At 52.5% G+C, this 15,528-nt stretch overlaps 1 protein-coding gene across 3 annotated transcripts in view; it reads right to left on the bottom strand.

Annotated features, from left to right (window-relative positions):
• Positions 1-3,568: 3,568 nt before the first annotated feature.
• The window catches only part of PLEKHO1 (pleckstrin homology domain containing O1), a 42,252-nt gene continuing 30,292 nt past the window's right edge, over positions 3,569-15,528 (bottom strand). Inside the window, exons 1-5 of one of the 3 annotated variants that reach the window (XM_014961788.1) lie at positions 10,445-10,581; positions 8,648-8,752; positions 6,638-6,739; positions 4,097-4,902; positions 3,569-3,853 (exon numbers count right to left, since the gene is read on the bottom strand). In XM_014961788.1, coding sequence (XP_014817274.1) covers positions 4,099-4,902; positions 6,638-6,646 — 813 coding nt within the window. In that variant the 5' untranslated portion in view covers positions 6,647-6,739; positions 8,648-8,752; positions 10,445-10,581 and the 3' untranslated portion in view covers positions 3,569-3,853; positions 4,097-4,098. Of the gene's footprint in view, positions 4,903-6,093; positions 6,205-6,637; positions 6,740-8,647; positions 8,753-10,444; positions 10,586-15,528 lie in introns of those variants that run through there. The other 2 variants (XM_014961790.1, XM_014961789.1) reach the window with 2 other exon arrangements.

Below are 15,528 nucleotides of genomic sequence, written 5' to 3'. Positions count from 1 at the left end.
GGGGGGTCTCTGCTCAGGAAATCCCTCAGGAAGGGAAGGAACAGCGGCGCTGATGTGACTGGCAGGTTTTCCATACACATGCCATTCTCCCTTAAAATTGGCTTTTTTTTTGTTTCTCTCATCCCGGGAGCGGGATTGAAGGAGGGGGAGGACTTTGCAAAAATTGAAAAGAAATAATAATTAAAAAAAAGGAATACAAAGAGAGAGAGAAGGGAGAAGGGGAGAGATTTTGATCCTTTCGATTTAAAGTTGGAGGTTCCCCTTGTAGGAATGAGTTTATAGATATTCTCAGGAAGCATCTAATAATATAATAACACAAAAAACCCTCTATTTGGCCAGGACCTGGCAAAATACGGTGCTGAGCCCAGGGTTGGAGCCTGGTGTTTCTGCCCGCTGAAAATTTCCCCTAATCCACTTTAATTTGGTTTTAAATGAAAACAATGTAAAAATGGCCCATGGAAAAAATAAAACAAAAAGCCTGAGGCTTCTTGAAGGGGGGCAGTTGGTGAAACAAAGCATTTTGTCTTTTAAATGAAAACAATGTAAAAATGGCCCGTGGAAAAAAAAAACAACCCAAAAGCCTCAGGCTTCTTGAAGGGGGGCAATTGGTGAAACAAAGCATTTTGTTCTGACTTGGGAGAGATTTTTAAGGAAAGATTCACATTTTGTGTAATACAAAAATATTCCTAAGTGAAAAATAGACGTTTCTACTCTGAAAACTTGATGTTTTGTGTTTTTTTTTCTTCTTAAGTTATTCCTTTTTTTCCTGGGCCCTGTCAGAAATGCTGCTTCTGACAGGGGACGTGTTCTAAAAGAAAGTTTCCGGTGAATTTTGGAAATAGTAAATCTCTGTAAGGTCCCGGCCAGTGGGGCTGGGCTGGGGTGGAGAGAAGGGAGGGTGAACTGGAGGAACGGATCAAATCTGGGGTCTGGCGTTGGAAAAATGGTCCTAAATCCTGTGTGGGGCTTGTGCTGGGTGCACTCGACGGGAGGAGTGGGAGAACTGGGCATCTTCTAGGGCAGGAGTGGGAGAACTGGGAGCAGACAAACGGCCGTGGGTCGGTGCTCAAGTGGAGCCCTGATGGAAATGGGCACCCAGAGCTGCCCCCCAGCTTGGTCCTTTAGGATTTCAGACCTGGAAATGACCTCCTGGGTTTTGGGAAGAGGAGAATTGTAATTCTTCCCAGGCTGGGAGTCGTTTCTTCCTAATTTCCTAAGTCAGCTCCACTCGTTGATGCTGGGAGGGCTGGAGCCCCTCTGCTGGGAGGGGGGGCTGAGAGAGTTGGGGGGTTCAGCCTGGAGAAGAGAAGGCTCCAGGGAGACCTTGGAGCCCCTTCCAGTCCCTCAAGGGGCTCCAGGAAAGCTGGGGGGGACTCTTGATGAGGGAGGGGAGCGATGGGATGAGGGGGAAGGGTTTTAAGGTGAAAAAGGAGAGATTGAGGTTAGATCTTGGGAAGAACTTGTTTATTTTGAGGGTGGTGAGAGCCTGGCCCAGGTTCCCCAAAGAAGCTGTGGCTGCCCCATCCCTAGAGGGGTTCAAGACCAGGTTGAACAGGGCTTTGGGCAACCTGGGCTGGTGGGAGGTGGCCCTGCCCAGGGCAATGGGGGGACTGGATGGTCTTTAATGTCCCTTCCAACTCTAAGCACTCCATGATTCTATGTTTTCCTCCAAATCTTGTTCTAGGTACAAAAAGAAGCCTGGCAAAGGTTGCTCCAAAGAGATCCCACGTTTCTGTCCACCTCCAACAACACACCCCTTTTCTCTGGACAGCAGAGCCCTAAGGATGGCAACACCGTGCCCAGACCTCCAGGTCTTACCCCATGGGATTCAGTTCCATCATCACGTGGAGGCAACAGGGAATTCAAGGTGAGCTCTTAACGTTCCATCCCTGACTCCAGCACCATTTTCACCCTCTTAATTGGCCAATTTTTATATTACCTTCTTGCCTAGGAAAGACTCAAGAGCATTTAATGCCCCCTGGATGGTCAGGATCAGGTGTGTTTTCACACTCATGTTCCAACATCAGCCCAGGAGGCCAGTCCCAACACAAATCCATCCCAACCCAGCCCAATTCAAACCCCTGGGATTTTAGCCTGGCTTTCTTATTCCGAAAACAAGGCTACTTTTAATGCTGGAAGTCACATCTGGAAAATATTTGCATATTTTTCTTGTTCTCTGGATCAAAGAGCTGAGCAGGGAGGGTTTTATCAGAGCGGCTTTTTTCGTCTCTTTTAGGGGTTATGGTTTTTTTCCTCTGGTGCATCCAAGCAGATCCTTCGAGTGATAGAAAAAGGTAAGAAAAAAAACATCGAAAAGAACAAAAAATGCTGGGAGGGTGGTGTGTAAACCCTGCAACAAGAGCTGAGGTGAATGAGCCTTTCCAAACCTGCCCTCAAAGAGCTGTGCTGGGCTCAGGAACAAGGAAAAAAGGTTGTTGCAAGGCCCAGAAGTTTGTCAATAATAAGATTTTTCAGAATCTTGGTGCCAACAGTCATAATTCCACCCGTAATTCTAAGAGAGGAGGGGGAGAAGGACTAATTAAACCCAACCAGAAATGGGTTTCTTTGCAGGGCTGGCAACTGCACGTCGGCAACATGAGCCTGGGTGGTAAAAGTGACCAGTGAAAACGACCCATCTCCTCTCCAAGGGAGGTCAACCAGCGAGAGAAAAGAGACACCACCAGGAAATAACTCTGTTACCCATCTCCTCTCCAAGGGAGGTCAACCAGTGAAAGAGAAGACACCACCAGCCACCACCAGGAAATAACTCTGTCGGGTTTAATATTTTGGGGGATTATTTGCAGTGCAGGTAAGGGAATTAGGTTTCCTTTGTTTTTTAAACAGTTGGATGTTACCTGGTGGGGGTGCTTCGAGCCCCGTGAGGCATCTCAACATCCTCCTTTCTTTTTTTTTTTCTTCTTTAAAGGCGTGAAAACTGAGCCACCTATTTAGCAAAGTGCTTGGCATGGCCCAGAGGAGGGTATTTGAGCTGTCTCAGAGGCTCAGCTTTCATTTCAGGGGGGGGTTAATTCTCATCTTTGGGGGAGCCACAACTGGCTGGTGCCTTCCTGGGGAACACACCAGAGAAGACAATCAAACCCACCAAAACTACCTTTGGGCTCTTGGTTTGCACAACCCTGATATTTTTTCCATTTCCCCTCAGCTCAAAGATAAAGATAAAAATAAAAATAAACTAATGAAAGTGGAAAAGCCAGAAAACAACCCCCTCAAGCCACCCCGTCGGGGCTGTCTGTTCCATCGGAGGCTTTGATCCTCTTATTTGCACGGAAAAGGAAGACTTTTAACTGCAAGTAAAGCCAGAGAGGGTGGTTTGGGGACAAATTGCATACCTGCCACCCCCCTTCTGGGGGGCTGTTTGGGATTTGTGTACCACGAGAATGACCCTGGGGGGTTCACAAAAGGGACCGGTGCCAGGACAGAACCCCAGGAGCCACAGTCCTCCTAAAATTCCTCGCCTAAAATTCCAGCATCTTCAAGACAGTTCCCGGATAACGGGGACTTCCAAAAGCATGGGCTGGGACAGACACTTTTTTTTTTTGTGTGTGGTTTTTTTTTTTTTTTTTTTTTTTTTTTTTTTTTTTTTTTTGTCGTTTATTTCCAAGAGGACAGTGAAGGGAATAAAGAGGAGACTCTTGGGTCGTAAGGCCGGGTACAGCTCGGGCGTCAGAGCAGCAAAGCCAGGGCTTGTAGAGCGCAAAGAGCATCGGTCCCCGTCGTGGTGCACGTGCTGCTCCAGCCATGCAGGGGGGTTTTTCCAGGGACTGGTGGCTTTCCTCCATCCTCCGAGCACGACAGAAGCTGGGGGGGGGGGCCTGCGGTGCAAAGGGGTGCTCTTGAAAAAAAAAACAGGAGGTATCAACTCAATTTATTGGAACACGGGGTCGGTTTTCGGCGGGGGATGCGGTGGAGGGAAGGAAGGGTTCGAGCTTTGAGAAGCAAACCTGGGTGAGAACAGGCACCTTTTCACTCTTTTGAACACTGTAAATAATAATAATTAAAAAACAAAAAAAAGACCTAAAGGCTGCCCTCCCCTGTTTTTCCCCCCCAAAACCTCCTTCCCAATCCCGAGGCTTGCCTTCACATCATGCTCTTCCTGTACTGGGACTGTGAGCTCTGTTTGGGTTTCGAGTCCGACTGCTGGAGTTCAAACTGTTTGTACAGGTCCCTCAGCTCTTTGATCTCCTGCAGCACCCTCTTGGCTTGGCTCCAGGTGGAAGAAGCCTCCCCCAGCAACCTCTCCGATTCCTGCAGGATCCTTTCAGAGTCCGACTTGGAAGATGATGAGGAAGAAGAAGAAGAAGAAGAGGTGGTGGTGGTAGTAGTGGTGGTGGTGGCGGCGGTGGTGGTGCTGGTGGTGGAATCCTTGGTCTTTCTCTTGCCTTCCCCGTAGCCCTTCACCTCTGTCAGCAGTTCCTGAGTTTTTTCCAGTTTCAGTGCAACCAGTTCTTGTATCCGGGACAGTTGCTCCGGTTCTGCCGAGGCAAACTGAGCCTCCAGCCCCCTCCTCAGCACCGCCCGGTGCGTGGAAGAGTCCCGTCGAGACAGAATTTCTTCCATGGAGGCACATTTATTCTTTTCCGAGTGCGAGAGCTTTTTAGGGACCTGTGGTGTGTACATGGTCCCTTTCTCAAAGGAGTCATTGCGTTGCCCGGATCTGTCCCAGGAGGTCACCTCCCGTCGCGGGAGGCTCCCCGTCCGGCCTTTCTCCGATGGCTTGACGTTCTCCGAATCGGAGCGGCGTCGGCCAGCGGTGAGATGGGCCACCGACTTATCCAGGTCCACCCGGAAACTCTCCTCGCAGGTGCTGTGATCCTCCGGAGAGGCGTCTTCCTCCTGGATCAGGTCGAGCGTCAACATGCCATCAGAGGTTGAGGTAGATGCCTGGAGAAGCAGATAAAGAGTTGTGTTATCACCGGAACCACACTCTACATGTCTTTTATACCCAAGATACGTGTCACCTGCACCAGGATGGACCAGGAATACAGAATCACAGAATCTTCTAGGTTGGAAGGGACCTTCAAGATCATCTTGTCCAACCGTCAACCCAACTGACAAAAATAGACACCCCCACAACAAACAAGGAGCATCATCACTAAACCATCCCTCCCAGCACCACATAAACCCGGCTTTTGAACACCTCCAGGGATGGGGCCTCAACCCCCTCCCTGGGCAGCCCATTCCAAGGGCTGAGAACCCTTTCAGGGAAAAAATTGTTCCTAATATCCAGCCTGAACCTCCCCTGGGGCAACTTGAGGCCGTTTCCTCTCGTCCTGTCGCTTGTGACTTGAGAGAAGAGACCGACCCCCACCTCTCTACACCCTCCTTTCAGGGAGTTGGAGAGAGCAAGAAGGTCTCCCCTCAGCCTCCTCTTCTCCAGGCTGAACACCCCCAGCTCCCTCAGCCTCTCCTCATCAGACTTATTCTCCAGACCCCTCACCATCTTTGTTGCCCTTCTCTGGACCCGCTCCAGCACCTCAATGTCTTTTTTATGGTAGGGGGCCCAAAACTGGACACAGCACTCAAGGTGAGGCCTCCCCAGGGCCCAGTACAGGGGGACAATCACCTCTCGGGCCCTACTCCCCACGCTGTTCCTGACACAGGCCAGGATGCTGGTGGCTTTCTTGGCCACCTGGGCACACTGCTGGCTCCTGTTCAGCCGACTGTCGACCATCAGCCCCAAGCAGGTGAGACCTCCTGACAGAGCTCCAGGTTCGTAGCTGAGATGGAGATCTTTGGACAAGCCATCTGTGCTCGCCCATGGCTGAGTTCCCCGGGCTAGAACGGTTCTTCTCCATCAGGAACTTGAAGGAACATTTCATTTTCAGCCATGAAATGATGCCAGGTGGCAAACTACCACCGTGAAAAAGGGTTTGTACGAGGTCTCCAAGAATGGAGGACGAGATCTGAGGTCGCCCACCACCCTCCTGGGTCTTGGGACAATTTTCAGTTCAGGCCAGAGCTCAAACAGCAGCTCTTCTCGCGTTCCCCTTACAAATGGAATAGTCTCAAGGGGGTTTTAGGGCAGGAGGGGTGTGGGGTTTGTGGGGGTGAAGTGGGGTTTGCCCTACGTACCACAGCCATCAGGTGTCCCCGCGTTGGGGGGCGTCGGGAGTGCTGTATTTTCGCCCTGTCGCGCGTTGGGTGGGCGAGGTAGCTGTCCTCCTCCACAGTGACCTAAAATCGTGACAAAAGCTAGTGAACACCTTGGGGGCCCAGAAAAATGTGAACCACCCCTCATTTCTGTAGCTGTGACCGCCCAGACGCGCTGTGGCACATCCTTTATTCCTCCAGGATTCCCTTTCCCTTGTGACCCACGTGTTGAGGGTGAATTTCTCCCCCAGCCCCCCAAGAAAGGGTCCTTCACTCAAGGGCAGGGGTGTAAAACCTGCTCTGCACAGTGTCGACAGCACACTGGTCGTGAAGCAGCCAGGATGGGGCGGACGAGATCTGAGGTCGCCCACCACCCTCCTGGGTCTTGGGACAATTTTCAGTTCAGGCCAGAGCTCAAACAGCAGCTCTTCTCGCGTTCCCCTTACAAATGGAATAGTCTCAAGGGGGTTTTAGGGCAGGAGGGGTGTGGGGTTTGTGGGGGTGAAGTGGGGTTTGCCCTACGTACCACAGCCATCAGGTGTCCCCGCGTTGGGGGGCGTCGGGAGTGCTGTATTTTCGCCCTGTCGCGCGTTGGGTGGGCGAGGTAGCTGTCCTCCTCCACAGTGACCTAAAATGGTGACAAAAGCTAGTGAACACCCGGGGGGGCCCAGGAAAAAGTGAACCACCCCTCATTTCTGTGGCCGTGACCACCCAGACGCGCTGTGGCACATCCTTTATTCCTCCAGGATTCCCTTTCTTGTGTGACCCACGTGCTGAGGGTGAATTTCTCCCCCAGCCCCCCAGGAAAGGGTCCTTTGCTCAAGGCAGGGGTGTAAAAGCTGGGATGGTGGTCAGGATGTAGTGGGATAGGGCTGAGATGGGGGTCAGAGATGCCATGGGATGGGTCTGGGATGGGACTGGGATAGGGTTGGGATGCAGTGGGATGAGTTCAGGATGGGGTGAAGGATGCATTGGGATGGGACTGGGATGGGGTGAGGGATGCAGTAGGATAGGACTGGGATGGAGGTCAGTAGCTGTCCTCCTCCACAGTGACCTAAAATCGTGACAAAAGCTAGTGAACACCTTGGGGGCCCAGAAAAATGTGAACCACCCCTCATTTCTGTAGCTGTGACCGCCCAGACGCGCTGTGGCACATCCTTTATTCCTCCAGGATTCCCTTTCCCTTGTGACCCACGTGTTGAGGGTGAATTTCTCCCCCAGCCCCCCAAGAAAGGGTCCTTCACTCAAGGGCAGGGGTGTAAAACCTGCTCTGCACAGTGTCGACAGCACACTGGTCGTGAAGCAGCCAGGATGGGGCTGGGATGCAACTGGGATGGGATTGGGATGCAACTGGGATGGGATTGGGATGCAGCTGGGATGGGATTGGGATGGGACAGGGATGCCACTGGTCAGGATGGGGCCGGGATGGGGCTGGACTGGGGTAGGGATGGAAGTGGGATGGAGTTTGGATGCTGGTGGGATGGGACTGGGATGGGGTGGGGATGCAGTGGGATGAGTTCAGGATGGGGTGAGGGATGCATTGGGATGGGACTGGGATGGGGGTCAGGATGGGGTGAGGGATGCAGTAGGATAGGACTGGGATGGAGGTCAGGATGGGGTGAGGGATGCAGTGGGATAGGGCTGAGATGGGGGTCAGAGATGCCATGGGATGGGTCTGGGATGGGACTGGGATAGGGTTTGGGGCTGGGATGCAACTGGGATGGGATTGGGATGCAACTGGGATGGGATTGGGATGCAGCTGGGATGGGATTGGGATGGGACAGGGATGCCACTGGTCAGGATGGGGCTGGGACTGGGATGGGGGTCGGGATGGGGTGAGGGATGCAGTGGGATAGGGCTGAGATGGGGGTCAGAGATGCCATGGGATGGGTCAGGGATGGGACTGGGATAGGGGTTGGGATGCAGTGGGATGGGACTGGGATGGGGCTGGGCTGGGGTAGGGATGCAAGTGGGATAGAGTTTGGATGCTGGTGGGATGGAACTGGGATGGGGTGGGGATGCAGTGGGATGAGTTCAGTATGGGGTGAGGGATGCAGTGGGATGGGACTGGGATGGGGCTGGGCTGGGGTAGGGATGCAAGGGGGAGAGAGTTTGGATGCTGGTGGGATGGGACTGGGATGGGGTAGGGATGCAGCGGGATGGGACTGGGATAGGGGTTGGGATGCAGTGGGACGGGACTGGGATGGGGCTGGGCTGGGGTAGGGATGCAAGGGGGAGAGAGTTTGGATGCTGGTGGGATGGAACTGGGATGGGGTGGGGATGCAGTGGGATGAGTTCAGAATGGGGTGAGGGATGCATTGGGATGGGACTGGGATGGGGATCAGAGATGCCATGGGATGGGTCTGGGATGGGATTGGGATAGGGGTTGGGATGCAGTGGGACAGGAATGGGATGGGTCCAGGATGGGGTGAGGGGTGCCATGGGATGTGTCTGGGATCACTGGTCCAAGGCTCGTTGGTGTCTGGACTTTGTCAAGACAAGGGAGCCCGTGTCCAGCCCTCAGTGTCCCGCTCACCTCATCCAAGATGCGGTTCTTGGCGCGTGTGATCGCGGAGTTGAGGGCATTAATCCAGGACTCTTTCTCTTCCGGACTCACAGCCAGGAAGATGAGATTCGGTGCCTACAAAAGAGGGAATTCAGGTCAGTGCCAGTGACTAAACTCTTACAGAGATGCTTTCCTGCTCTCCCTGCTCAGGGATAGGGGTTGGGATGCAGTGGGACAGGAATGGGATGGGTCCAGGATGGGGTGAGGGGTGCCATGGGATGTGTCTGGGATCACTGGTCCAAGGCTCGTTGGTGTCTGGACTTTGTCAAGACAAGGGAGCCCGTGTCCAGCCCTCAGCGTCCCGCTCACCTCATCCAAGATGCGGTTCTTGGCGCGTGTGATCGCGGAGTTGAGGGCATTAATCCAGGATTCTTTCTCTTCCGGACTCACAGCCAGGAAGATGAGATTCGGTGCCTACAAAAGAGGGAATTTAGGTCAGTGCCAGTGACTAAACTCTTACAGAGATGCTTTCATACCATCCCTGCCCGCAGAAAAGCTCCCCGGCCTTTACAGCTGCTTTGCCTCCTTGAGAAAACGTGAAGCAGACCCGTTTCCTCCCAAATACCCAGCTTTTCAACCCAAAAGCTGTTAGCCTTATTCACTTCCCTGGTGGCTGCAGTTCTTCCTTCCCCCTCTTTGCCTTCCCACACACCAGCCTGGGGTTTTTGCCTTCGTCAAAGGATGGTGCAGCATCTGCTGCTCACGGGCCGTTTCTCCGTGGCCACCTCAGATGTTGATGGTGGCTGTTGGAGCAGCAGCTACAGGAGGAACCCACGGAAGAAACCGGATTTTCCCTACTTTGATACGTCAGATGGACACTGAGGGCAGTTCTGAAAATATGTTGTGTGCAGGGGATGCAGGAACCTTAAGGTTTTTTTCATAGAATCATAGAATTGTCCGTGTTGGAAGGAACCTTTTAGATTGTCGAGTCCAACCATCAACCCAACACTGACAAACTCATCACTGACCTATGTCCCTCAGCACCACGTCTGGATGGTGACCCCACCACGTCCCTGGGCAGCCTCTTCCAAGGCTTCACAACCCTTTCCAGGAAGAAATTTTTCCCAATCTCCATCCTAAACCTCCCCTGGAGCAACTTGAGGCCGTTTCCTCTTGTCCCATCTCCTGTTCCTTAGGAGAAGAGACCAACCCCTCCTCTCTACACCCTCCTTTTGGGGGTTGGAGAGAGCAAGAAGGTCTCCCCTCAGTCCCTTTTCTCCAGGCTGAACCCCCCCAGCACCCTCAGATGCTCCTCACAACTTCTCCAGACCCTTCTCCTTGGGCTCCAGGCCCTTCTCCTTGTGCTCCAGACCCCTCCCCAGCTCCGTTGCCCTTTGTTTTTTTAAGTGAAATACTCAATAGAAATGAGTTTTGGCCTCTTCAACATTTTTTCCAGCCCCTCTCCTTGCTGCTTTCCATTTTCCCTTCTTTTTTTGCAGTCCCTGGTGTTACAACATCCCTCTCAAAGTGCAGGGGTGGGGGGGGGGCAGGGCAAACTTGGTCTCCTGAACCAAGTCGGAGTGAAAAGTGTAAATCCAGCTCAGGTGTTGCACAAATCCCCAGCCACACACTCCACAAACTGAGATTATCCAGTTTCACACCCCCCAATTAGTGGCTTAGACCTTCAGACCTTGGAGGCAGCCTGGCCTGCACCGAGATCTGATTGCTTTCTTGGGCTTTCTTGGTTTTTCTTGGGTTTTCTTTGGTTTTCTCAGGTTTTCTTGGGCTTTTTTTGGGCTGAACCACGCTCTCACGAGCAAAACGTACCGTGTTTCCAGGCTGCCTGGAGTGAGCGAGGGTAAATTTGCTGTGGTTCTTCTTGCTTCTGCTTTTGGACTTCCTGAGCTCTTCACATTTCTCATAATCGCTCAGGTCAAACGTTTCCTGTATGTTTTTTTCATCTTTGACCTGCGAAAAACACCAAAAAAAAACCAAAATAAAATTACAGCCTTTGCAGATGTCGGAGAGAGAGGCAGCGACGGGGCTGCTGCTCCCAGCACAGGGGGGGTTTGAAGGTGCAGAGCGTGGGCTGGAGCTTCTGGTGGGGTTTTGTGGTCACTGAAACACTGTGTAAGAGTAATCTGCATTAAGGCACAGACACATTAATTAATGGGACTGTTAACTGGTGTTTTCAGGGGAGAAACAAGAGATTTTCAACGTGATCGTTTCAACTTGAGTCCCTTCTGGAACGAGGTGGGGGCGTATTTGGAAGGATCACTTGAAAAATCACAGTCTCCTGGGTTAATTCCTGCTTTTGGACTCCTTGGGGATTTAAATGCCTCTTTTCCTCCCCCCCCAGGACTGGGCTGGTGTGACCAGACACGGTGTTAATGCTTGTGGACCCTCAAAAGGTTCTCCAGCAGCAAGAAGAGGACCCTGCCTGCGAGGAGGAGGTCCAAGGGGGAGGCAGGAGATGCTGGGAAGAGGTGGGCTTTCCCTCTGCCCATGAAAAGGGGAGATCCCATTAGCTCCTGGGGCTTTTCTGGAGGCAACACGACAAAAATTGGAGGGATAAAGATTAGCACTTCCTATTTTTAACCCGGGGGCATTACTGCAGGCTGTGCTGACAGCTGATTTTGGGGGGGGGGGGGGGTGGATGGATGGAGCACATCCCAGCCCAGATTACCCCCACGAGGCATCTGCTGCTCTCCCCCGATGCTCATCCCATGGGAAAGGGGCTGTGGGGAGAATCCTGGCCCCACTGACCACCCACACCATGGGGTTTGTTCTAGCAATTGCTGGGGGGGCCAGCCAGACCCCAAAAGACCCCCCCCCATAGACCCTCAGCAGCCAAGGGATTGAGGGAAGGTTTTAAGAAGGAATGGAGAGGCCTTTGGGGGCACAAGCACTTCTTGGGGGGGTCCTTCAGAGCCATCGAGGGGAAGCTTTTACAAAATCTCACTTTTTCCAGGTTTGTTCCCCCCAACTCCCTCCTCTGTTAGCCCTGCTGCGCCAGGCACACAGCTGGAGAGAAATATCACAGGGATTTAAATTAAACATGGGATTTTTGCAGGGCTGGGAAGGCTGGGGCTGAGCTGGGGGGGGGAAGCCAGGGCTCTTGGTGCTGCCCCATGACAGACCCTGACCTGGGGGTGCCGTCACTCGGGGGACACCTGGGGGATGCAGAGCCTGAATCTGCCTTTAGTTTTGTAAGGTCTTCCTTTTAATTGCTGTTTTCATAGAATCACGGAATGCTTTGGGTGGGAAGGGAACTTAAAGATCATCTTGTTCCCCCCCAGGGCCACCTCCCACCAGCCCAGGTTGCTCCAAGCCCCCTCCAACCTGCCCTTCAACCCCTCCAGGGATGGGGCAGCCACAGCTTCTCGGGGCAACCTGGGCCAGGCTCTCACCACCCTCAAAATAAACAAGTTCTTCCCAAAATCTAACCTAAATCTCCCCTTTTTCAGCTTCAAACCCTTCCCCCTTGTCCCATGGCTCCCCTCCCTCATCAAGAGTCCCCCCAGCTTTCCTGGAGCCCCTTGAGGGACTGGAAGGGGCTCCAAGGTCTCCCTGGAGCCTTCTCTTCTCCAGGCTGAACCCCCCCAGCTCTCTCAGCCCCCCCTCCCAGGAGTTTTTAATGCCCTGTCCTCACATCCCACTCCCTCAGCAGAGCAGCTCCGCTCTTTCCGTGGTAAACGTGAGGAATGTAGGTAACTGGGATGAGGGAGAGCTTGGTTTTCCGTGTCTGCTGAGGACAGAGGCTCAAATCCATCTCAATCTGCTTAATCCCCCCCCCCAGGAAGGGTCATTATGGGCTGGGATCCGAGTCTGAGGAACTCGGGTGCCGGGAAGGGCAGGAGGAGATGAGGTCTTAGCTCTTGGATTTCCAGAAAGGACTCCAACCCCGTTTAATAATTTTCCTCCCTCATTTTGGGAAGCGCCAAAGGAATTCCCCGTGATGTTTTCAGCAGAATTTAAACAAAGGGGCTGACTAAGAGGCTGTAACCAGCTTTCTCACCGGAGATAAAGTGACCATCTGGCCTCACAAAACGACCATGATTCCCCCTCCATCCTTTTTCCTCCTATCCCCAGAGTTTGTCTTCAGGAAGCAAAGCCCCTGGAAGCTCCTGCTTATTTCTGTCCATGACAACAACCACCCTGTTTTATGACCAGACACAGAAATGTCTCTGGTGGATAAAGTCTGTCTGTGTATCCCCCCCCCCTCCATCCCCCGTGCCTTTCTAATCGGCTTTTATCTCTTCCCAGCACCATCCTACAATCCACCTCTTTCCAAGAATCTTGGCTGAATCCAGCAGGAAAAGCCGATTCCCCCCCCTCAGAGCCCCCAGCTGCGAGGCTGAGCCAGATGTTTGCCTCCTGACTCCAGATGTTTGCTCATGTAGGTCACTGGGACTTCCCCGGCCCGACAGGCGAAGCCGGCGCCGTGATCCCAGGGGAGCCAGGACTCAAATATCTTGCCTCTAGGAATATCTACAGAGAGGAATATCCACGCTGTAAAAAAGATGGGTGTAGTTTGTCCAAATAAGCATCTAAAAAGACCTTTAAAAGACTTGGCCAAGGCTCTAACCAGCCCCAAGAGAGGAGACCCCTCCACGCAGATGGACCATGGCTTTCACAACATGCCCTGTGGGTGCACAGACCAGCTATAAAATGCCTCAGACTGAGAATAAGCAACACCTATTTACATTAAGAGGATGATGATGGGGTCCCATCGCTACGTTTCAGACCAGGGGGGCAGGTTCAGCCCCCCCAAGAGAGGAGACCCCTCCACGCAGATGGACCATGGCTTTCACAACATGCCCTGTGGGTGCACAGACCAGCTATAAAATGCCTCAGACTGAGAATAAGCAACACCTATTTACATTAAGAGGATGATGATGGGGTCCCATCGCTACGTTTCAGACCAGGGGGGCAGGTTCAGCCCCCCCAAGAGAGGAGACCCCTCCACGCAGATGGACCATGGCTTTCACAACATGCCCTGTGGGTGCACAGACCAGCTATAAAATGCCTCAGACTGAGAATAAGCAACACCTATTTGCATTAAGAGGACGATGGTGGGTCCCATCGCTACGTTTCAGACCAGGTGGGGCAGATTCAGCCCCAACAAGAGGTATTTTTGGGGGTGGGTGCTGGTGTGGGTCTGTCTGCCCTTTGGTCTGAGCTGCAGCTCGGGCAGGTTTGGGAGCTGATTCCCTCCCTACAGAACGTTACCTGAGAATAAGCAACACCTATTTACATTAAGAGGATGATGATGGGGTCCCATCGCTACGTTTCAGACCAGGTGGGGCAGATTCAGCCCCAACAAGAGGTATTTTTGGGGGTGGGTGCTGGTGTGGGTCTGTCTGCCCTTTGGTCTGAGCTGCAGCTCGGGCAGGTTTGGGAGCTGATTCCCTCCCTACAGAACGTTACGAAGCCATAAAGGGTCTGAGGCTGCAATTTAGTCATTTAAATGTGGTTTTGTCCTGTCCTGGGTGGTGGGAAGAGGCTCAGCACCAGCCTGAGATGGGCAGGGATTAGTGTCTCACCACCAGGAGCATTGCCAACTGATGTCCCCTGCCTTGTCCCCTGCACAGAGCCACCCAGGAGAGAAGTTAACAGAGAGTTGAGTGTATCATCGGTGAAAGGAGAGAAAGAGAAGGTGAAAAACAAACTTCAAAAGTCCCAGAAGGCTCTTTTGTCCCTCCTGGGGTCAAGAAGAGGGAGGAGGTGAGTGTGAGTGACAGAACAGGGGCAGGAGAGGGCGAGCGCTCAGGGGTTGAGGACAGTTAGTAGAGAAAAAAAGCAGGAAAAACCAATCCTGGAAGCCTAAATCCCGGTCACCTGCGTCGGTAGGAGGTGGGTGACAAACCTGAGGGTGTCCACCCCCCTCCACGTTTTTCAGGGAGATGGGAACCACACAAATAAAACCCTTCAGGCTTCACCCACAGAGAATTTGGGTTGCCGTGTTCCCGGCAGCCAGGCAGCAGGGTAACGTTTTGGGGAGGAATTAGCCCCAGGTGCCAGTTGTCAGCAGGAGGGAATGAAGCCAGATTTCATGGTTTGTGAGGAAAACGGCAGTTTTTATCCTCATTTACGTCGGGGTGATGATCTCCATTTATGTCAGGGTGACCCTCCCGCACCCAGGCTGCTCCCGGTGATCCCAGGAGTTCATCCCAGGGATGGAGATTTACATTTGCTGGTTTGTTTTCTTCTTCTTTGCTGAATAAAGATTGAAAGTAGATTTTTGGAAGTTAAGACTGGGGATTTTTTGGTCTCAGGCACCAAACTTGAAGCTCTTTAAGAAAACGACTGAGCTCTGGGACAGGCTGAGCATCTCCTCCGGGTACAGAGTCCTCAGTCTGGTTCCCCATCCCCAAAGAGCTTCCCTCTTGCTCTCTGATTTGCAAGGAAGAGGGTTTAAACAAAGGTGTCCAAGGCCTGAAAGTCCTTCTTTTCTACAGCTTTTAGGGAGTCAAGGAAGAGGGTTTAAACAAAGGTGTCCAAGGCCTGAAAGTCCTTCTTTTCTACAGCTTTTAGGGAGTCAAGGAAGAGGGTTTAAACAAAGGTGTCCAAGGCCTGAAAGTCCTTCTTTTCTACAGCTTTTAGGGAGTCAAGGAAGAGGGTTTAAACAAAGGTGTCCAAGGCCTGAAAGTCCTTCTTTTCTACAGCTTTTAGGGAGTCAAGAAAAAGCCAAATCTTCCCTGTCTGGGGCGATGTGTCCTCTCATGTCCCCGCAGGGCTTTGCAGATGTGGGTATTTTTTGGATCCATTAACCTTTCCTAAGGTGTCCCACCCTATAGTTGGAGGCTGAGAGGAACGAGGGGCCGTTTGGCTTCGTGTTTTAGGAAGGGAAAGGCCAGGATGGTTGATTTTGGCAACCTCAGCCCCAGCTGGGAGGGGACAACAGGTCT

The sequence above is a fragment of the Calidris pugnax genome, unplaced genomic scaffold (genome assembly GCF_001431845.1).
Source record: "Calidris pugnax isolate Ruff unplaced genomic scaffold, ASM143184v1 scaffold540, whole genome shotgun sequence".
Classification (NCBI taxonomy): domain Eukaryota; kingdom Metazoa; phylum Chordata; class Aves; order Charadriiformes; family Scolopacidae; genus Calidris; species Calidris pugnax.
The sequence above is the reverse complement of the archived record's forward strand: the minus strand, read 5'-3'. Positions and strand labels throughout refer to the sequence as shown.